This window comes from Hakea prostrata, chromosome 8 (genome assembly GCF_041222555.1).
Source record: "Hakea prostrata isolate BN-2017 chromosome 8, UWA_Hpros_2, whole genome shotgun sequence".
NCBI lineage: Eukaryota > Viridiplantae > Streptophyta > Magnoliopsida > Proteales > Proteaceae > Hakea > Hakea prostrata.
In genome coordinates, this window is record NC_142607.1 from 24356484 (window position 1) to 24379286 (window position 22803).

Sequence of the window (22803 nt, forward strand, 5' to 3'; positions counted from 1 at the left end):
TCAAAACACAAACCCAAGAAGCCGACGATGAGACGCCAGCTATTGGGAAGGAGCATTCCAGGGCAAATGTCCCAGTGATACAGAATGGCTGAAAACAAAGGATTGAAAAAAGGAAAGCGAACCCCGCTTTCCAGTGCATCTATGTACAGGGAAAACTCGCCCGGAAGGGTCGAATCAACCCTCTCATCAGAATGGGGAGCCCTAATATGATAAGAAGAAGGAAAATCAAAACCTTGGATTGTTGAAAGGAGGGTTTCCTCCCTGTAAGCGGAGGGAACAGAGTCAAGTCCGCCATTAGACCTGGAGGTTTGTTTTGGCTGCCTAGAAGACTCGAGAGTCACCCTAGGAGTCTTGGAAGATCCAGACTCAGGAAGGGCGGATGAAGTTTCGGCTTTTCTCCCTAAACTTTTTTGGGAAACTTCAGCAAATTCGCGCGAGGAGTCGGATTAGGTTTTGTTATAACAATCAACCCGGAAGGAAGTGCAAAATCCTCATTGCCACTACTATTACTGACACTGGGTACCAGGGAAGAAGAAACCCTATTATCCTCCATTACTAGTTTCAGTAAGGTACAAAAAAAAAGACTAGAGACAGGAAGTTTAAAGTTTGCAAAAGGATCAGTAAACTTACTGATTCAGTGAAGCAAAGGCTTGAGAGCGAGAAGGCGCGAAGAAGACGACAAATGTTCAAATTCCAGACAAGCAGAATGAAACCTACGAAGACAACGAACCGCTTTTAAGCACCCGCACGAGTGTTCGGGGATCTGAACGATCGAGATTGATTCAGCATCAATGGTCGAGATTAGAAGACGTTTTGAAAGTTTGAACTCACGAATCCAAAACAGGCGTTCGGAAACCGTCGCTTGGGTTACATGAGCCACGCTAGATCGACTACAAAGAAACGCGTGGCATTGCCCTCACAACGCTCGAGGAAAAGTGACCACCGCATTAAATGTGATATGACATTTAGTGGGATACGCAGAGACTATTGCCTGACGAAGAACCCAGTTAAAAACCAAGCCCTCGGGATCGACCGAACGCTTGGTCTAGGGAGCTCGTGATACGGAGGAAATATGATCGAACCGGGTTCATACTCGGTTTGACCCTCGACCCCGGTTGAGACGGAGGGAATCGACTCGCTTCCGAGCAAACCGGATCCCGAAGATAGCTTGCTGAGGAAGAAAACTAAATCAGCTACAAGCACGCCCTAATCCGACTTATGGATTAGGTTCATTACCCTAATGACGGCAGGCACAAATTGGCGGCTGTCACTTATCATTATCGAAGGGATAATCATCGAATAACCTGGAGGTTATCTCAGGAGTCCTCTACTAGTTCAAACTAGTAGAAGTCTATCGCTCAATGGATCTAACTGTTAAGATCCAACGACTACCCGAAGAAGGCTCGAGTGCATCCAACGAAGGAGATTCGAAGGTACACTCTTTATAAACCTTACTTTCCTACGAGGTGAGGAGGACTCAGATCCACATACACACTTGTAGACGTAAACTATCAGAGGTTTACGATCTAAATCACTTTCCCAGTTCTTCATTCCTTAGCTCTGTGCTTCTAGCAGAGCCGTTTGTGATTAAGTTCATCAACTGACTTAGCCTACGGAGGTGGACTCCCGACCCAAGCGGTCGGGCCACATCTGACGCTTTCATTTTGCAGGTCATCACAAGGAGATCTAAGGGCTGAGCAGATTTTGGACGCATCGGTATGATTTATTTATTCTTTTTGAAACACGTATTTGCTTTTGAAATTATTTATTTTGAGTAGGTTGGATCTTGTGTCTTTTATTTTTGGAAGTTTGAATTAAGTTGACGGGCTGGAGCTCGGGGCCAGATGATGCTTGATCTCGTAGAAGATTTGGACAAAATACGGGATATGTGTATAATGGGAATAACCAGGATGACCATATTTTAGTGACAGCATGAACCCACAAGCCTGCTGATCAGGTTGAACTTGTATGAGAGTCTGGTCAGGAGGTTTAAATCTTTCCTTCACATGACTTCATAATATTCTATATTTTGTACCGTTTGTGAAAATTCCCAATCCTCAGTACTATAGGTCATCAGTATCGTTCAATTCATATCAACTTCGGAAATATTAATCAATAGAAGTTGAGTTCAATCAGAACCGTTCATTCTGTACTTTTGACTCTTAAAGTTTCAGCTGCTTTCATGCGCTTATTCTTCGTCATCAAGTTTTACTCCCCACGTGGCAAATTTTTTATCCTTCAACCTTTCGTATTATTTCCAGAAATCATGCATTTTCAAAAATTGTATTGTAATTCGGATTCCCAAGTTGTCATCAATTTAGACGCTGATCTCAATATGTTTTAAAAGAACAAACCATAATGCCTCTTGAAGTGGTCAGCCGCCCCAAATCAAATCACCTCATTAATGCACCTGTCCAGCTTCCTTGACGTTATCTTCTTCTCCGTCATTTGATCAATAAATATTATTTGCTTCCCATCGCACGATTGTAATGCTCTCCTTAATCGTTTTTATTTTATCCACGTGTCTGGTCGCAATGTTTCCAAATCCACCGATAAACCCCAAGCATCGATTACTAACAGTTATAGCTGTCGATCTGAAGCATCGTATATTCCCTCCACTTTTCAAGAATCTTTTCATTATGTCACCTCATCTTCGTATTTATTTACTCTCTGTCATCCGCTTTTGGGCCATAACCTACTTATTTTTTCTTCATACTCAAACTGCATTCCTCTGCAACTCCTTTATCATCCTTCCTGTGTTTTGTTTTCATTTCCTGAGCCTCCGTTGTTGTTCTTTCTTCTTCATGGATCCCTCTATCAATTCTTCAGCCCCCAGCACCTCGAACAAGTGAATGCGCCTACAGATGTTAATGTTGATAGCCCTGCTCCGTATGTTGTGGACGAAGAAATAACTCCTTATGTTCCCTTGGACACCACCAAAGAAAAGTTGGACCCCAGACATGCTGGACCAGAATGGTATCCAACTACGGTCAAAGAATCTCACCTGTCGTCTTACCATCAAGATTTCCATTTTCCTTCTAATGCCAAGTTATGGGTTCTTGAACATTCTGTGTGTCCATATAATGCTAGCCTTGGCGTTATTGCCGTTTACCTCCATCACCTTGATTCTGGATTTAGAGTTCCTCTGAATCCGATTGTCCAGTCTTTACTTGACTACTACCACGTCTGCCCTTCTCAACTTACTCCCAACAGTTGGAAGTTGGTTTACTATTTCTTTGCCTTCTTCCGTCAAATGGGCCGCACCCCATCTATCAAACTTTTTAGTAATTTTCACAGCCTCAAAGTTTCCCGTGAGCGTGGTTATCTCCATTTTGCTTGAAGAACTTGTATTGCTGATGAGTTGGGTAAGAAAACCAAAATCTTTACCAACTACTCTATTCCTCATGACAACAAGAAATGGAGAGAAAGGTTTTTTTTTTTGGTGCCGTCCCCATTCCCAATTACCGCTCTCGATGGTGTTTCCATACAAAGGAATCCCTTCGTCCTCTAAACCAGTGTCCTACGCTGAGTGCATATGATCAGGAAACATGGAGCCTGATCCCGTCTGGAAAATCCATTGATGCAACAGAACTGAAGACTGATGCTGGATTAGCAACTCACAACCTCTTACCAGGTACATACATAAGAGAGGTTTTTTCTTCTTCTTCTTCTTCTTTTTTAATACTATAAATTTTGTTTTTTTTTGTTGACCTCTGTTTCTTTTACAAGGACTGATGTTTATCAAATCCCTAACATTTATGAACTCCGAAAGGTTGCTTCAGAAGAAAAGAAGCATGATTCCAAACCTGAGAAGTCAGGTAAGAAAAGAAAACATTCTGATGTTCGTCATTCCCCCAAGAGAAAGGTTGTTAAGAAGACTGCTGAGAGAAAATGTCCATCTGGTCAGCAAAAGGTAGACCAGGTACAAGAAGAAATTGTTGAAGAAAATGCTGATGAAGAAATGCCCGATATTGAGTTTGTCAAAATGATTGACAGTAAAAACCCTGTTGTTCGAACAAGAACCTCAAGAACCTCCAGAAGCCTAAGATGTAATCGGAACTCAGCAGGTCCCTCTTCAAGCCACAAGGTATCAGCTTCCAATAAAAGAAAGAAAGAAAAATTAGGGGTTTCCCCTTCCTGCTGGAACTTCGACAATGTAGCTGAAGAGACTGGTGAGCCCGTTTATTGTTCTAGGAATGAAGTGTTCACTCCTCCTATGTCACCCATGCTACCTTATGATGTTTCTGTTCTCCCAAACAATATGGTTGATAATGAATATCAAGGTAAGGAAATCCCTGATAATTCTTTTGAAAATCAGAAGAATATGGCTGAAGAAATTCTTGCTAATGCCGCAGGTGATATTATTGAACAAATAGCTGATCTGGTGTTTGATGAGAACACTTTTGTTCCCGCTCCTCCTCCTGAATTTGTTTATGAAGAGAATATCCGTAAGGATATTCCTCAAAATGAAAATGTTGTTGCTGATGATTATCCTGTTTTAGTTTTTGCTCCCCCTATACATGATTCTGCTTTGCCTGCCCCTGTTTTTGCTCCCCCTATACATGATCCTGCTTTAGCTGCCCTTGTTTTTGCTCCCCCTATACATGATCCTGCTTTGACTGCCCTTGTTTTTGCTCCCCCTATACATGATCCTGCTTTGCCTACCCCTATTTTTGCTCCCCCTATACATGATCCTGCTTTGCCTGCCCCTGTTTTTGCACCCCCTATACATGATCTTGCTTTGCCTACCCCTATTTTTGCTCCCCCTATACATGATCCTGCTTTGCCTACCCCTGTTTTTAACAATGTTGTTTCAGACATAAACATTGTTGTTTATATTGGTGAAGAGAATGCACAGATTGCTCCGCCAAATGAAGATTTTGTTCATGCTGCTCCCCCTGAATTTGATATGCCAGCTGATCCTCCTATTGGATCTGAGGACGAAGAGAACATTGCGGCTAAAGTTGTTGACATTCAAGTAGATTCTAATGACGCCGCTGTAGATGTTAATCCTGATAATGTGCTTGAAGCTGTGAACCCACACCCAATTGGCCCTGGCCAATTAGAAGATGTCCAAATTGTTGCTGACTCTGGGTGACCATTTTCAGTCTGTTTGGGGTTTGAAAGAAAATCATACTGCCAATTGGAATTGGCAAGTTGCCCGTGAATGGGGGACCAAGGGTAGAATTCCCCGTGACAAAGAGAGACTGTTGGCATGTCTGATGATGGGCTTTACACACATGCCTGGGGGTAAAAACTAAACCTTTATCGTTTTTGTTAAGATAAATTTCCTTTCATTATCCATTGTTTTGCTGAGTCTTTATCACTTTTTCTACAGATGCTTTGGTGCTGCTTTCAATGCTTTAGCTGAGGTCTTGGAAAGAGAGAAAAATCTGTCTTTGGAAAATGACAATTTGATGAAACGTACTTTTGAATTGAATGATGAGGTACAACAACTCAATAATAGTTTGAAATCCTCATAAAGGAAATTAGAGGCTGCTCAGTTCAAAGAAAAGGATTATGTTCTGAGATAGATAATTTGCAAGATGATTTTCAAATTTGTTCTGATCTATGCACTGCTGCAGGAAGAAGTTTCAAGTTTAAAGGATTCGTTAATGAAATATAAGGAAGACTTCTTGCAGATTGAGATGCTGAAGAATAATGCATTGGAGAGGGCCAGACTTGCCACTCATGAAAGAGATGAAATTCAAGGTAAGTTGGCAAGGGCAATTGTGTGGTCCCAAGGTTTTGAAAGAGAAACAGCAGATTTTAAAATCAAATTAGAAGAAGTGGAGAAATTGAATTTGAACTTTGAAAGAAGAAATGAATTGCTGCAACAAGCATTTGATTCTCTTTCGAAGGAGAAAAATGATCTGGAATTCCATAAAGACAAGTTGAGTTTGGCTCTGAGTGAGATGTCCTTGGAGAAGGACAATATAAAGACTTCTTACAAGGAAGTATCTATGGAAATAGATAAATTAGCTGTTGCCTGGAAAGAAAGTGTAAAAGAGAAGACTTCCATGGTTGTGAAGTTTCATGAAGAGAAAAAAGAAGCAGAAGTGCAATTTGAACTTGAGAAGAAAAGAATGCAGGGTGAACATCAACTTCTCCTAAGTTCTGTTACCAGTGCAGTTGAAGAAGCAGGAGACAACCCAAGTTTCCTAAGGTTCTGCAAGACTGTAGAGAAAGTCTATTCTGATCAGATTTTTTCTGAGATACTCAAGATCTGTCCTAACATTGATTTTAAATCGCTTCCTCCTGAGTTTGTTCCCTCTCGGAAGTTCTTTGATCTCAATAATTTGAAGCATCCTGACTCTGAGGATTATGCAAAGGATAATGGAGAAAGTGAAGAAGAGTATGAAGATAATGATTCTGAAGAGGAAGAAACCAAAAGTTCAAGTAAGGATGGTGATTCTAGCGATGAATCACCATCCAAGAAAGATGATATCCATACTCCTGCAGACCCAAATATTTGATATTTAACTTTGAATAGAATACTTGAAAGTCCTTTCTTTTATTTTTGGTTTTAGAAAAAGTCAGTTTCAGTATTTTTCTGATATATTAATATATCTTGCCCCTTTGTTCCTTTTTCTTTATCAATTAATCTATTGTCTTTTGTAATATAACCTCCTTTCTGTCTTTTAATGGTTGGTTGAGTAGCATCCACCATGATTAGGCCTTCTTCTTAGCTATTGGGTGAACCCAGAGACTGCTTTATTGAATGGACTTAAACTGATAATCTTAGATTTAGACCGGAGTGAACCACCTTGAACCGAGGTTGGGGTATTTTATTGACAACATGAGCCCCCTGCTGATCAGGTTCAACTTATCTGAGAGTCTGGTCAGGAGGTTTGAATAAATGATTAGGTAATTCCAGAATGTTGTGCACCTCATGATCTTGTAGATTTCGTCGTTTTTGTTAAGAAAATATTTTCTCCACATATCAGACTTTTTAATATTCTCTCCACGTCGCAGAAATTTACTTGATCAACGCCCTGTAATTTCCAAAATAAATTATATTTTAAATACTGCAACCTTAGACTTAATCGTTATAATTAACTCGAACGTTGATGGGTGATCCATCCCTTATTTATGAATATAAAACAGTAATTTTATCGGGAGCCGATCCATCATTGCTTCGTAACCCTAACCATAGATTACTGTGCTCAACCCACAGATCTCTATAAGATCAGCCAAAATCTTCATTTGTCAGACCTTTTTGTTCTCTGTCTTCAATTTTACTTTTTGTCTTCTTTGACGTTATCCTCCTTTGCGCCGTTTGAACATAAATTAAAATTTTTCCCAACCTGCGGTTATCATATCTCTCTTCTTTCCTTTTATATCATCCACGTGTTTAGAGGCAATGCTTTTAAATCAACTGATTGACTCCACGCATCGAGTACGAATAGATATAGCCATTGATCTGAAACATCGTATACTTCCCTCCAATTTTTCAAGAAACCTCCTTCCTCCTTCGCCTTACGTCGTCCTTATATTTATTCATCCACTGTTATGCTCTCGCTCATTTGAAAACAAATTGTATTCATCCGCCATTTGCATTGCTCTTACTGCTCTTACTTACATTCTTCGAATCTTTACTCTTCTCTTTTCTCATTTGACATGGATTGTGCAAGTAATCCTTCAAGCACCAAGACTTCCAACCGACCTAATAATCCTTCAAATGCTGATCAAACAGAGCAAACCCTAACTATTTTCTCGTCTGATCAAGTCCCCTTAGACCGGAAACCCACTCTTTATGCTCATTATGAAGATATCGTTCCTTACACACCTGTAAATATGTCTGTAGAGAAGAAAGATCCAAGATATGCTGGTCCGGAGTGGTATCCAAGTAAGCTTAAAAAATCGCATCTGTCTTCATACTTAGAAGATTATCACTTTCCCTCCGATGCTAAGGTATGGGTTCCTGGATCCTCTGAACGTCCATATGATGCAGAACCTGGAGTTATTGTTGTTTACCTTGACCATCTTGAGTCTAGTTTTAGAGTTCCTTTGGTTCCCATAGTTCAGTCACTGCTTGACTACTACCACGTCTGTCCTTGTCAACTTACTCCAAACAGTTGGAGATTGGTTTACAACTTTTTTGCTTTTATTCGTAGAATGGAGACGAAAATGGGGCGTCTCCCTTCTATAGAACTCTTCAGAAATTATTATACTCTGAAAGTTTCCCATGAGCATGGTTACATCCACTTCGCCAGAAGAACATGTATTGCAAATGAGTTGGGTACAGAAACCCGAATTTTTACTAATTCCTCCATCCCTCGTGACAACAAACACTGGCGAGAAAAGTATTTTTTCTGTGCCATTCCTAATCGAAATTATCGTTCCCGATGGTGTTTGCACTCTCTGATTTCTCTTCTTCCCTTGAATAAGCATCCTAAACTTAATGAGTATGACCAAGAGACTTTGGATTTAATTCCAACTAGAGAACCAGTCGATCTAAGAATTGATGCAGGTCTTGCCAGCCATGGTCTTCTACCAGGTATACAATGAAATTGTTTTTAAATTTTTTGAATTTTTTTTAATATAAAATATTTTTTGTTTTGCACCTTTACATTTTTTTTTTCCTTAGGAACCAATGTATACCAAGTTCCCAATGTTTCTTAACTCCGAAAAGGCTGTTTCGAAGAAAACAAATCTGAAAAGAAACCTCAATCCAAGTCAAGAAAGTCAGGGAAGAAAAGAAAGCAAGATGTTAAGAAAACTTCAAAGAAGAAAACCAAAAGCCCCAAAAAAGATGTTGCTGACAAGAAAATTCCATCTGATCGGCAGGAGCCGGATCAGGTTGAAAGAAATGAAGATGCTAATAATTCTGATATTGGGTTTGTCAAAGTTGTCCCTACTGAAACTCCGATTCAAATATCAAGGACCTTGAGAAGTCGACTTCACTCCATGGGTCCTTCTGGTGAAGAGTTACATACTGCCAAAAAAGGCAAGAGAAAAAGATCCTCTGTTTCTCCCCCAATTGAAGTATCCCCTGAGATAGTACCCATTAAGAAAGAAAGTTCAGTTGAAAAAGTTGTTGAAGAAGCCATTGATCCTAAAATTTCTGCTGGGAATGAGGCGTTTACTGCCTCCATGTCACCTCATCTTCCCCATGATATTACTGCTGCCCCCTCACAAAATACAGTTGACTCCGAAAATCAAGGTGAGAACTTTTCTAGTTACTTTATTGATCAGCTGGAGAAAATGGCTCAACAAATTGGTACACATGTTGCAGGTAATATCATCGATCAAGTGGCTGATCAATTGTTTGGTGAGAATAGTTCTGTTCCGCCTCATGAAGATGAATATGAACAAAATATCCCAATGGATGTTCCCGACAATGATACAGTACTTGGTGATCATCCAGTTGTTCCAAATTTCATTTTTCCTGTCCCTGTTGTTGAAGATATTATTCTAGATATCAATGTTGTGCCCGATGTTGTTGAAGAGATTGTCCCAAATGTCCCTAATAACGATGCATTAAATGCTGCTCCCCATGTTTTAGTTATCCAAGTTGATCCTCCCAATGGTCATCAGGAGCATGTAAATTTTGCGGCTGAAGTTGTTGACATACAAGTTCCTTCTAGTGATGTTGTTGTTGATGTTAACCCCCATGAAGTAATTGAACCCGCCAATCCTCATCCGATTGGTACCGAGCAATTAGATGATGCTTAGACTGATGCTGATTCAAGGGATCACTTTAACCTAGTTTGGAATTTGAAGGAAAATCACATGGCTAACTGGAACTGGGAAGTAGCACGTGAATGGGGAACAAAAGGCAGAATTCCTCGAGATAAAATAGAGACATCCAGCATGACTGATCCTGTTCTGTACTCACATGCCTGGGGGTAAGGAATGAATTTCCATTTTCTCTTATTCAGATTGATTGATTGAATTTTGGTTTTTATTTTTTCTTTTATATTGTTAACTCTTCATCACTTTGAATGCAGATGTTTTGCTGCTGCCTTTAATGCCTTTTCCGAAGTGTTGGAAAGAGAGAAGGTTCTTTCTTTGGAAAATGACAGTCTCATAAAGCGGTAGTTTGAATTGATTGATGAGGTAGAAGAACTGAGAAAAAGCTTGAAATCATTAGAAAGAAAATTAGACGCTACTCATTTCAAAGAAATGGAACTATGTTCCGATATAGATGCTTTACATAGTGATTTTAAAATCTGTTCTGATCTATGCACTGATCTGCAGGAAGAAGTGTCAAATTTAAGGGCCTCAGTTCTAAATCATAAGGATGAACTTCTTCAGATTGAAATGTTGAAGAACGATGGTCAGGAAAGGGCCAGACTTGCTACACTTGAGAGGGATGAACTGAGAGAAAAATTAGCAAGGGCCATTCCTTGGTCTAAAGGGTTTGAGAAAGAAAGAAATGAGATTCTGGAAAAATTCCAGAAGATTGATAAATTGAAGTCTGATTTGGAGCAACAACATGAATGTCTGCAGAAAGCCTTTGATTCAGTTTCAAAGGAAAAATCCGATTTAGAGTGTCAGAAAAAACCAATTGGGATTGACCCTCTGTGAGACTTCTATGGAGAAGGATAATCTCAGAGTCTCTTTAGATTTGGTTTCTAAAGAGAAGGAAAATTTGAATTTTATTTTGGATGAGACTGTTAAGGACAAGATTGTTATGCTTGAAGAAATTCAGTTAGAGAGGAAAAAATTTGAATTAGAAAAGAAAAGAATTCAAGATGAACATGAAGTTGTTCTGAGTACAGTTACATCAGCAATTGAAGAAGCTGGAGATAATCCAGTCTTTCTTGGAATCTGCAAAAATATGGTGAAGGTTTGTTCCGATCAAATCTTCTCTAAAATTCTTAAAATTTGTCCTGGTGTTGACTTCAAGCTGCTTCCTTCTGGGATTCTCCCCTCCCGGAAATTCTTTGACCTTAGAAATCTGAAATATCCTGACTCTGATGATCTTGAAGGGGACAATGAAGAAAGTGAAGAAGAATATGAAGATAAAGATTCTGAAGAGGGAGAAACGTCAAGTTCAAGCAAGGATGGTGCTTCCAACGATGAATCAGCATCCAACAAAAATAATGAGCCAGTTGATGATGACTCTCCCGCTAATAACGCTCTTGCTGACCCAAATATCTGATGTTTTAATGTTTTGGAAAGAATACTTGAAGAAATCCTTTATTTTGTTTAAGTCAATCTTTTTCTAATGTATTGGTCTATCTATCTCCTTCTTATTTTGTATCTGAACATTGAATTTTGTATCTTTTATAAGATTTTCTTCATGTTTTTTTTATCAAACCTGTTGTCATTTAGTAATTGGCTGACTAGCTTCTCCGCAAATTTATAATCTTCAATCTGCATAATAACTTTTGTTAATCACATTCGAAAAGCATTATTAGGCATCGGAAGCCTGGCTACTTCAGCCTGACACATGGAAAGTCAGGACCACCCTTGCGGAAGGAATGACGCCTGGTCAGCTACGGAAAGACATAATGAAACAGAAAGGCGCGAAACCAAAAAGGCTTGAAACCTGCAACTTTTTCGTTCTCTGTCCCTATTCAAGATCTGATTTCTCTTTGTCTCTTGAATCGATTCAATCTCTAGGTTTTTGGTTAGCTGACTCTATTTGTTCTTCGTTGACGCAAAACAGTTCGTTGAACCTCTCTGATTTTTCGTCTGTCACTCTCGATTTGGATGAAACTTCGACGCAAATAAGTCTCTGATATATTTTCGGCTCCCACATTTCTCCCTCACGATTCTTCAAGTACCCCTCCAATCGAATCTCAATATTCCATTTGCCCTCAAGATTTGAAGCAGCGCAATAGTGCAAGTAAGGTCCATCAGCTGAGCTCCAATCAAGTGGTGCATTTGGTGAGTCTGATCCCTTTTTTTCCTACTTTTTCCTCTAAAGAGTATCTGCGTTGTGAAAACAATTATTTTTTTAATATGTGATTAAGTTCAGTTGATATATGTGTGTATCAGTTCGTCAGACTATGTTTTCCGAGGCTATTCCCTCTTTCGGTTGTTTGTGTTTAAGGTTTGGTATTTTTTTCTATATTTTTATTTGTAAATTGTTTTGAATCAAATGTATATAACTCTGCTGCATTGATGTTGTAAACACAAAGATCTGTCATAGAAGCAACCCGCTTCAATCACCATGTTGACCCTCAGTGTTGGATGAACTTCATCCTAGTAGGTATGTCTACTCCTACCCAAGCAAGGTGGTAAGCAAGGTGGTAAGTCTTTTAGGCATTGCAGAGATTCCATGCTTGCAGTACAGCATGGGTTTTCATTGGTGAACCCTGCAACAGTAGATTTTTATTAGTTATAAAAAGCAAGAAGGAGATCAACAATAGATTTTTATTAGTTTAGAAAGCAACAACTGAGATATTATATTAGAACAGAAAAGGCTTATGCAGTAGAATGGGACAACTTGTTTGAGTTCTTGTAAGACAAAGCTGTCAAAATGTTCAGCCTTGTATACATGCGTACTACTAGATCAATGTGTGATCGGATGCCAAATTCCTGTTATCTCATCGATTTGATCACGAATGAGTCCGATGCAATGGAAAGTTTGTGTTAAATTTTTGTCATCTCATAATGTTTGTTGGCTTCATCTTTGTTTTTGAATAATGTTAAATTGTTTTTCATAACTAAGTTTTGTAAATGTGTCTTTCTAGTGAAGTGTCAAAATTGGTGGACATGGATGCCAATGTGACACCTCGAATAGGCATGGAATTTACATCTTTTAAAGAAGCATATGACTGTTATAACAAGTATGCACATATGATTGGGTTCAGGATTAGGAAAAATTATTTGCACAGGTGCAATATAGATAAAACTATCATCGTGCAACGGTGTTACGTGTGTAGTAAAGAAGGACATCAAAGAGAAAAACAAGTAGAAGTCAAAGGACAACGTCCTGAGAATAGAACTGGTTGTTTAGCAAGGTTGATTGTCAAAAAAGATAATGATGGACGATTACTAATTGATAAATTTTGTGAGGAACACAACCATGCTCTTCAGATTGAAGAAGTTGCACATTTGTTGCGCTCCCAGCGTGCAATATCAACTACCAAGCCACAGAAATAGAAATGGCAGACAGAACTGGATTGGGGACCATATTGACATATAATTTGATGGGTTTGCAAGCAGGGGGCAATGAAAATCTAGGTTTCACAAAGAAAGACTTGCAAAATTATTCGAATAGCAAACGGCAACGTGATTTGGCATATGGGGATGCCGGAGCTTGATGTTATATCTAGGCAATCAACGAAATTTAAACCATGCATTTGTGTATTCCATACAAATGGACAATGAGGATAAGTTGACAAATGTATTTTAGGCTGATCCACAGATGCAATGTGATTATCAACTATTTGGTGATGTAGTTGTGTTTGATACTACTTTCTGCACAAACAAAGAAAATAGACCGTTGGCTGTGTTTGTGGGATTTAATCATCATAGGACTATCTATGGTTATCTTTGGAGCTGCCTTGCTTTATGATGAGACAACTGAGTCATTTGAATGGTTATTTCAAACTTTCTTTGGAGTTAATGGTGACAAGAAGCCAAAGACAATTTTCACTGATTAGGACGCTGCAATGTCAAGGGCACTAACTGAGGTTGCACCTAATACACTCCATGCATTGTGCACTTGGCATCTCTGGCAAAATGCAAAGAAACACCATGGATATTTGATGAGTGAGAAGTCACAATTCTCCAGAATTTTGTACAAATGCATCTACAATTATACAGAAGTTGAGGAATTTGAATATGCATTGAGGAATTTAAGAGAAAATCATGGGGTTGTAAACACTGGTTGGCTAGATAGAACATATGAAATAAGAAAAAAATGGGCTTATTGTTACATGAAGGACTGTTTCACACTAGGTGTGAGGAGCACACAGTTGGCTGAAAGTTTGAATGCTGATTTGAAACAATGTTTTGGACGCAAACTAGATCTTGTAAGGTTTATGAGACATTTCAAGGATGTTGTGGAGGCAAAACGTGCAAATGAAATGAAAAATGAATTTGATGCACGAAATGAGGTTCTTGGAGGTGCACATAGGTTTAAACCTATGTTGATTCAAGCTTACCGGTTATATACTCCCAACTATATTCAAACAATTTTTGAACGAGTTTGAATTGGTGGATCGTCACGGTATCAACAGCCAGAATGTCTCAAGTATTTATGTTGAATATGTGATTTTGAAGGCAAATGCGACTGGTTCTTATACAAGTAAGGCATACACAGTATTGCATAATACAGTAGAAGAAAGCCTAACATGTAGTTGTAAGAAATTTGAGACTGTTGGGATCCTTTGTGTCCATATCTTAAGGGTGCTCAATTTTCTCCAACTCATGTGCATCCCAATCAAATATTTTTTTTATGAGATGGAGAAGATCAGTCCGAGAATTAACAGTACTTGTCAGTACATGAAGAGATGGGGAGGCAAGGAATGACGTTGATGGGAAATTAAGTTGCTTACAGCGAAGTAGGCTGATTACTACGACATGTTTGAAAGTCATTAACCAAGCATGTGAAACAGAAGTTGGTTATAACATACCATGTAAGCATGTAAATGGGATTCTCAAAGAGCTCGAAGATGTAGACGTTGTGCAACCTACTGAGCATCCCTCGGAAGAAAATGGTGAAGCCTACCGAAATTTACAGTTAAAACCAAAAGAGTCTCACAAAAGGGGATTAGGAAAAAGAATGAAGCCCTGGCATAAAAAAACACAAAAGAAGAGGTCTGTCAGGCTAGTAGAAGGATAGGGCTCCATTGATGTAACATTGCCAGAGTCTGATTATTTGTCAATGTTTGAGGGTTTTAATACATGGTCAACTCAGGTAAATGCATTTACACACCTTTTGTATTGTACATCTATTTTACCTCATTTCATAATTAATCTTAGGCCTGTTTGTTGTTGGATTATACAGCATATACCTTCCTCCCAAAATTCAGTACAAAATGGTGTAACTACTGATCATTCTTCAACTAAGGTAAATGCATGTAGGGATCTCTTTTTGTATTGCTCATTTATTTATATTTCAAAGTTATTCTTACCTATTTGTTGTTGGATTATACAGCATGTACCTTCCTCCCAAAATTCAGTGCATATTGGTCAGGGTGCTGATCATTGATCAACTAAGCTAAATGCATGTACGGATCTCTTTCTGTATTGCTCATTTATTTTAATTAAGAGTGATTCTTACATATTTGTTGTTTGATTATAGGAAGTAGGTGGCTTACAAGGCCCACCACTCATGATTGGAATAGAATGTTGTCAGCGTTCTGAGCATGTGCGGTTGGTCAGGAATAGAATGTTGCGCTCATACATGAGTGACTATACTTCACATTTTTTTAATGCACATTAAATTTGTATATGAATGGTGGTACTAATTTGAATAAAACAATGAGGGACATATGTTTCCTTGGTCACAATGAATGTAACTCTTCATTTTAAAATTTCAGTGAGCATTACAGTGGTTGGTTGCTCAAATTAACTGAGCATATGAGTGGATAGTAAATGTGTACACTATAGGTCTCAAGAAAGGATTGCCATACTAGATTTTGCGATAAGACCTTCCAAGAACAAGATTGCCTAAGCTCCTAAAGTCACCTGAACTACAGCTCACTCTTGCTGTCACAAGGTCGATTGATCAAAATAAATCATCTGCAACCTCACTATCAGTTGGACCCATTAGTGTGATATGATGACTATCAGTAGCCATTAGCCTGTATCTTCTCAATGTTCGTAAGCTTCCATACAGTAAGGAACAGCCAAATACAGGAATCAACAAACAAGCAGAATGAGCCTTATATCCGAATGACACTAAAAGTGGTGCCTTACATTAAGGACAGTGGTTGTCTAAGAAACTTTAATTCTTGTATGTCTAAACTGGATACAGTACATAACAATAAATATGTAATACCCAACCACTTGACCATTGTCCTCTTGTCTAGCTTACAATACTACAAAAGTAGGGCCTTTACATGTTTGTTGAATAAAGTACATAACAAGAAAGTAAAAAAACCCAAACACATAAGAACAATACTAGATGATACAACATTGTGATTTGGGCCAACACTGATTGATTGTGCACTTGATGAGTAGGGGCTCGCCATGTAGCACCGAAATTCAGCTGATTGCCTAGTTGGTCGTCATATATTATTGGCGATCTCACCTCCTTCTTACTATTCACAATGTCATATGACGTTGAAGCTCTAGAATGTATGTACATCGCTGTTTCACTACCACACATCTTATCTACCCAAAGAAAAGAATGTGGATGCTTTTCACCATTTAGGCACCTATAAAATCTGCGACCAGGATTTTTTGTTGTGTTTGAAGTCAGCAGCAACATCCTGCCTTGCCCATAGTAGCATAATGGAGTGGGTTGCTCCATTAACATGAAAGATTGCTCTTCACAATTGCATCCGCCCATGATTTAAACAAATGAATAACACAACTGCACCAAATTGACAACTCATCAAGCACAACAGTGACTCAAATATGGAGATCTACAATACTAACCCCTTTCTTAAGTCAAGGTTTGATGATCAAGTATGTCAAAATAAAACAAAACAAATATGATCAAACAATACAAACTGCCAAACATCATCGAAAGTCTTCAACCAATATCCTTAAATTAGTGCAATGATGCAGATAATATAATGCCTCCCTTCCCCACCTGTCACACCCTCCCAGCCGGTACCCTATCTGGCATACCCGAGAGTGTGATCCACAGCCCGAAGATCAGGTATCGAGTAATCAACCTCCCACATAAACAATAACATAATCATGAACAATAAATAATAAAAGTGCGGAAGATAAACCATAGATCCAAATAAGAAAAAGATGAATCATATATAACTCAGAGTACTAGATACAATCAGAGTGTCTAAATCAGATAAGTAAAGTGAGGCGAAATCCCACTCTACAACCAGCGGAAAAGTAGTTCTAAAAGAGAATAAGCAAGATAGAATCTAATCCCAATAGCAAGTACAATAGGTAACTAAATTGTTCTCAATCTTATAGACAACATCCCTATAAGTATAAATCTCATAAATAGCACAAGGGCGCTTCCACTCTATGGTCGGACTAAGCATTGTACGGAGCATAACCACTCGCGGGATCTTCAGTGTAATTGTTGTAACCGCAATCACCTTCCTGGAGATATGCCTCTTCTCCTTGCGCTTCTTCATATGGGCCGTCATGATATTCAGAACCTGTAGAATAGTCTAACAAACATTGTACAATAAAGGAATGAGTTTCAAAGAAACTCAGTAAGGCAGTTAAATCCATAATAACATAAATGGCAGGATTACAAAACAAACATAGATGCAATATGGTATGAGACAAACTATGAATGTATGAATCTAACTCTATATATGCTGGTCTCTATTGGCAGACATGCTTTAAGTCATAGCACCGTACTTCTTTAGGAAAGTCTCAATCACTCATCATCAGTTGGTAATGGGTCCGGCATCCCTCGGGACATTCCATGGCTGGGGGTATAGGTCACCGCTCTCTCACATCACCATTGGTCTAAGTACTGGCGCATGTCAGGGTAAAGCCTAGCCAAATGCAAGTCTTCTACTTAGTTACATCAAGTCAGATCCAGATACGTCCATTCCTCGTCCCCGACGATCCCTTTCGGTATCCTTCACACTAGAGTCCTCATAGTCCCCGACTACGGACTCATCAACCCTACTTGGTCATCCACATATGGTAAACGGGAAGCTCTCACGTCCCCTCACGGGTTGGTTACCGGTCTTGAGCGCCCGTGAGCCCAAGTCTATCCATATGCAACCCTACCAATAAATGGCCCCCACAATGTGATTCCTGTCCTCTCACGGGTTGGTTACCGGTCTTGAGCGCCCATGAATCCCCATTGCTACCACGGGTCGTTCGGTCTCAATACCCCTCCGATTAGGGTCTGACATAACGGGACATCCTAGCCCAACACTACTAGACAGTCCTAGATATGTCATCCAACAGTTTAGGAAGGTGTCCAGAGGGCATCTCCGGAAACATCCCATAATATTCCCTTAGTTGTCCAAGGACAGAAGTGTCAAAAGGACACCTCTCCTTTCCAAACCATACTTAAGCATACACAAGCATCAATTCATAACATCACATATATGGTAACTTCATATATGGAAAGAAATCAATAATTACAATCACTTTGTATATAACTGGTAAGTAAATCATACATGAGTCAATTCAATATAAATAAGTAATGCTACTGATATCAAGACAGTACTACAGTAGTATAACATTATAAGAATCTAATTAAAGAAATAACTTAACGAGATTCAAATATAGAAACTAAGATATGCAATTTATGTTGTTAAAGAAGTAACCATCCTTACCTTTTATAACTCGCAAAGGAATCCTAAGAAATCAAGTAAGATCTTGACAAACTTGAGAAGAAGGTCCTAAACAAGTGTATACAACATATTAGGAAAGATCCCTAATAGAAAAGATACCAAAACATCCAAAGCAGACCAATTCTGGAGTTGCTGTACTCATTGGTCGAGTGGATTGGTCGACTGGTCCAATCGACCAATCGGTCGACCAATGCAGACAGTAGCCTATAAAATCAGAGTTTTGAGATATAAAATCCGAATTTGGTGGTTCAAAAGGGTACTAATCAAGGGGTAAACTACATTAGTAGTATCCTAACATATAGGGGATCTCAAAACACTAATCAAATCAAGTCATCAAGATACAAATTAGGAAACAAAAAGTTACCATAATTAGATCAATCATGGTTCTTGAAGAATTCAAGATAGAAATCAAAGACAAGAACAATAGGAGAATGAATCATTGATTCAGGTAAAGGTATCATGAACAGCATACTTAGATCTTCAAGAAAATAGACCTAAGAGCATAAATCTAAATAAGGAAACAAAACCTACCATATATGTAATTATCATGATTCATGAAGAAAACATGGTATGGTAGAAGAGAAACAACTAGAGATTGATAGATCATGGATCATGAAAAGAAAACACAGCAATTGACTACTAACATGATCGATATAGTAGATCTAAGGAGATCAGAATTCAAATCAAAAGATAAACAAAGACGAGATCATGATTTGATCATGATTCCTTCAAAAGCTTGCAATGATCATGGTTAAGATCATTGCATTAGCCATTAATCCTTAGGAAAATCATGAGAGACAAGTCCAGAGATGTTTGCAACAGAGAATGCAGCATCTCCTCTACTGTCTCAACTCAAAAAGGAAAGAAAAACAGAGATGGAGGAGAAGAAGAGAGTGTAGACATACCTTTGATGCAAAAGGAAGAGTTTTGACGAAGATCCGTCAAGAAAAACACCAAGGATGCAAGGGAGATGACTTGCAGAGGTCTTTGGTTCGTTCCAAAGAGTTTTGAGGCAAAAAATACGAAGTAGACTCGAGATTGGACTTAAATAGAGCAAGCAAGACCTAATTGCCAAAGACAGCACCCATTGGTCGAGTGGATTGGTCGACTGGTCCAGTCGACCAATCGTCGACCAATGCAGACAGCAACTCCTAAACAGGGAATTGAAGACCCAGATCAAATCCAATCCTAAAGGGGTTTTGCACACATATCAAGGGACTTACCTAATAGGTAGAAATGCCTTCAAACCATGATAGAGAGCACTCCAAGTCCATCAACTAATCCGATCTTCATCAAGATTCAGTTTCCATAAATAGAACTTCATCATCAACTCTCATGGATTCAAAGCCAGACACCAAGTCCTCCACTGGGATGGCCCAAAGCTGACTTCTTACTTTACTTCGGGCCACTGGACCTACAAATAACAAGGTTTCCGGGTCAAGGTTAGGGCTGGGTTTTACACCACCACAATTCACAAAATACTAATCCATACATGATTATAGGAACTTATATTTTTAATTCAAAAATCATTCCCCACCACAAGTCTGTACAAACCATAGAATCAGATTATATATATCATATGGAATGGCCCCTACAGCCACATAGGCCTGACCAACTTTGGATTTAACATAAAGCTCCAATTATTATAAGAACATTATCTCCTGACTGAGCACGAAACCATTTAATTTAAACACGGACGAAATGTTTTAATAAGCCAAGGCTAAAACAGCACCATATTAAATGCAAAAAAACATTTCATAGGAAACCAACAAATTAGAACCGATAAATATTTCAATTGTAAAAAGAGTGAAGCTTCTGTCAGATAATACTGCACTCATGATAGAGCAAATAGCCACAGCAACAAAAGTATTATCCCACTGTTCTCCAACATATTTTACCTAAACGTAGAAATCAAATTCCAATTTCCAAGTACAATGTTAGGCTTATAATCTGAGAGCGCATTTCAACTTTTCATTCACATGACTCGAGCCCTTGGAGCTTACAAAAGACACCAAAAAAATGTAAGGTTTCAAAGAGGGAGTGCTCAACCATAGTTTTGAACACTACTACCAAAATATCACACTACTCGGAACTAGTTTACTAAAATCCAAATTTCAGGATAGAACAGTAAACTATTGTCAGAAATAATATTCCATCTACTTGATTCTCTATCTCTTCCTCAATCGATATCTTCTTAGCCTTTCAGCCTCTTCCTCTAACAAAGCTTTCATTTAAGATTTTAATACATATCTAGGAGGAAGAGCATGTCTGTAATTACACTCTTTACCACCATTAGGACAAACCTACAACCAACCATATTGTTTCTTGTCCACTACTTCCAGAATGTTTATACAAACTATGCATATAACCATGACTTTGAGAATAGAGATAATGCTTTCTAATTACAACCAACTACTATCACCATTGAAAGAACTACTAATGATGGGGAAAAAATAAAATATCAAAAGCCTGAAATGTTGAACAACTATATGGCACTAGGTTAGCATGCTTTAGGAGGTTATAGGATCAACTAAAAAGAAGGAAATAGGTGAATGATGTATAACATATTAATAAACAAAAAATGGTGCTGATTACTCACCTCTTATTGTTGTACAATGGAACTGCTTCAAACAAATTTTCTTCTTACTTATGTTTTGGTTGTTTAACAATATCATAGAAATCCAACTGAGAGCACAAGTCTGAGGGATGAAATCAAAATGGACTATGCCATAGAATTTGAGCAACACACGAAATTCAGATAAGGCAAGTAGGGGATTTTTTTTTTTTTATGAATCAAGGAGATCATGAAATGCAAAGTTTGTCTTTGAAGATGCATAGGTTTAGGAAAAAGGGAAACGTCATTAATTTCCAAAAATATGAAACAGGGTATTCTCTATTAGTAAAATAAAAAGCCCGAGTGAAGCTATTGTGTTCAACAAAACCAACCTGTACAACAGACTTTGGGAACAAATCACCTTTGCCAAAAAATCTGTACCCAATCTAATCAGAAACCGAATGGAAAGCTATAAATTCAACACTTAAGCAAATAATAAAATAATGATTTCAACAGAAATATTAAAAATCAGATGTCATTACAGAAAACCCACCGGTAAATCTTACTTTCATAGAGTCCAAAACCAGAAGCTCCCCACTCAATGAAAACTCAACCGCGTACGACTCGATTCCAACCTAACTCCCATCGTTGTCTTCCTCTTCTTCTTCAACATCACAACGTCTCCTGAAATTAGGGTAAATGACAAAATGAGCAAGAAGTGATGTGAATAATATAAACCAGGAGCATTTTAGGAGAGAATAATAGCACCATTTCGTGTTTCTTCTTTAAGAGCAGAACGCTGGAACGAGAACCCAAACTACGGCTTCTTCTTCTTCAAGCCACTTCTTCAAGCTACTTCTTCTTCTTCTTCTCTGTCAAAGCTTCGATCCAAAGCTGTGTTTAACATAAAATGATCTGCGACCAAAGCTTGGAATCAAGCAAACGCTGGGTATAAAACGAAATGAGTTTTCAAATGAATGAAATACTGAAGCTTTTAGGTTTGCTTCTTCTTCTTCAAGAACGTTGTAACCTATCAAACTGGAAAATGCTCCTCCGCAACTTCTTCTTCAACAACGCTAGAACTTCTTAAATTGGGAAATGCTCCTCTGCAACTTCTTCTTCAACAACGCTAGAACCTTCCAATTCGTCTTCGTCTTCATCTTCTCCTCTAATACATGAAAAATGGATTTGGGGCTATTGATTTTGAACTGAAACACAAACTGTAGAAAACAAACGCTTTTGTGATTCAAATTTGAAAACGTATTTGTCATTCATTTTGAAATCATATCGTATCGTATACAATTGTATTTTGTTAAAGGTATAAAACAATTGTATGTATGTTGTGTTTTATAAAATGTATTTATAACATATACTACAACTCAAAAGAGAAAGTCGAACCGCCCAACTCGAACCGGTTTAGCGTCATTGGACCGAACTGTCCCCTAAAAGCAGCTTTAACAGGTTGTTTACATTATTTTAATAGAAAGATGATGCGAGCCATGTCGCTTGACGGTCCTGCGCATTAATTATGCAGGACCTCAGCAAAATTGGTCTTCTTTAGCACCTGATTTCTTGGTCCTCTTTTTGGGGTCATCCACTGCCAATTCAGTAAGTATCAATGTGATAAGATCTTGTTTTGTCAATAGAAATATGCACATCAAAGATTCAGTGAAAGCTAATACAGCATGATATTTATACAGGTGGGACCGTGGTAGAGCCAGAAAACTAGCAAGACAGCAAGCAATCACAAAAATAACAGGACAGCAGCATTTGTAACTACCAGACAAGTTCAAATCAACCACCGCTGGTTCGGCAATCCCTTTCGAAAAAGAAAACACCACCCAAGACTGGTAGAGCATTCATCTGCACTACTACATC

The 22803-nt window shown here is 38.5% G+C and overlaps 1 protein-coding gene across 1 annotated transcript; it reads left to right on the plus strand.

Moving 5' to 3' along the window:
* The first annotated feature begins 12636 nt into the window (after positions 1–12636).
* LOC149007453 (protein FAR1-RELATED SEQUENCE 5-like) lies at positions 12637–13062 on the plus strand. The gene has a single exon (XM_089167066.1). The coding sequence runs from the start codon at positions 12637–12639 to the stop codon at positions 13060–13062; it is 426 nt and encodes a 141-aa protein (XP_089023192.1).
* The last annotated feature ends 9741 nt before the right edge of the window (positions 13063–22803 follow it).

Excerpts from the sequence above, each read along its gene's own strand:
- LOC149007453 (XM_089167066.1), top strand. The coding sequence starts at position 12,637 with ATGTGTCTTTCTAGTGAAGTGTCAAAATTGGTGGACATGGATGCCAAT.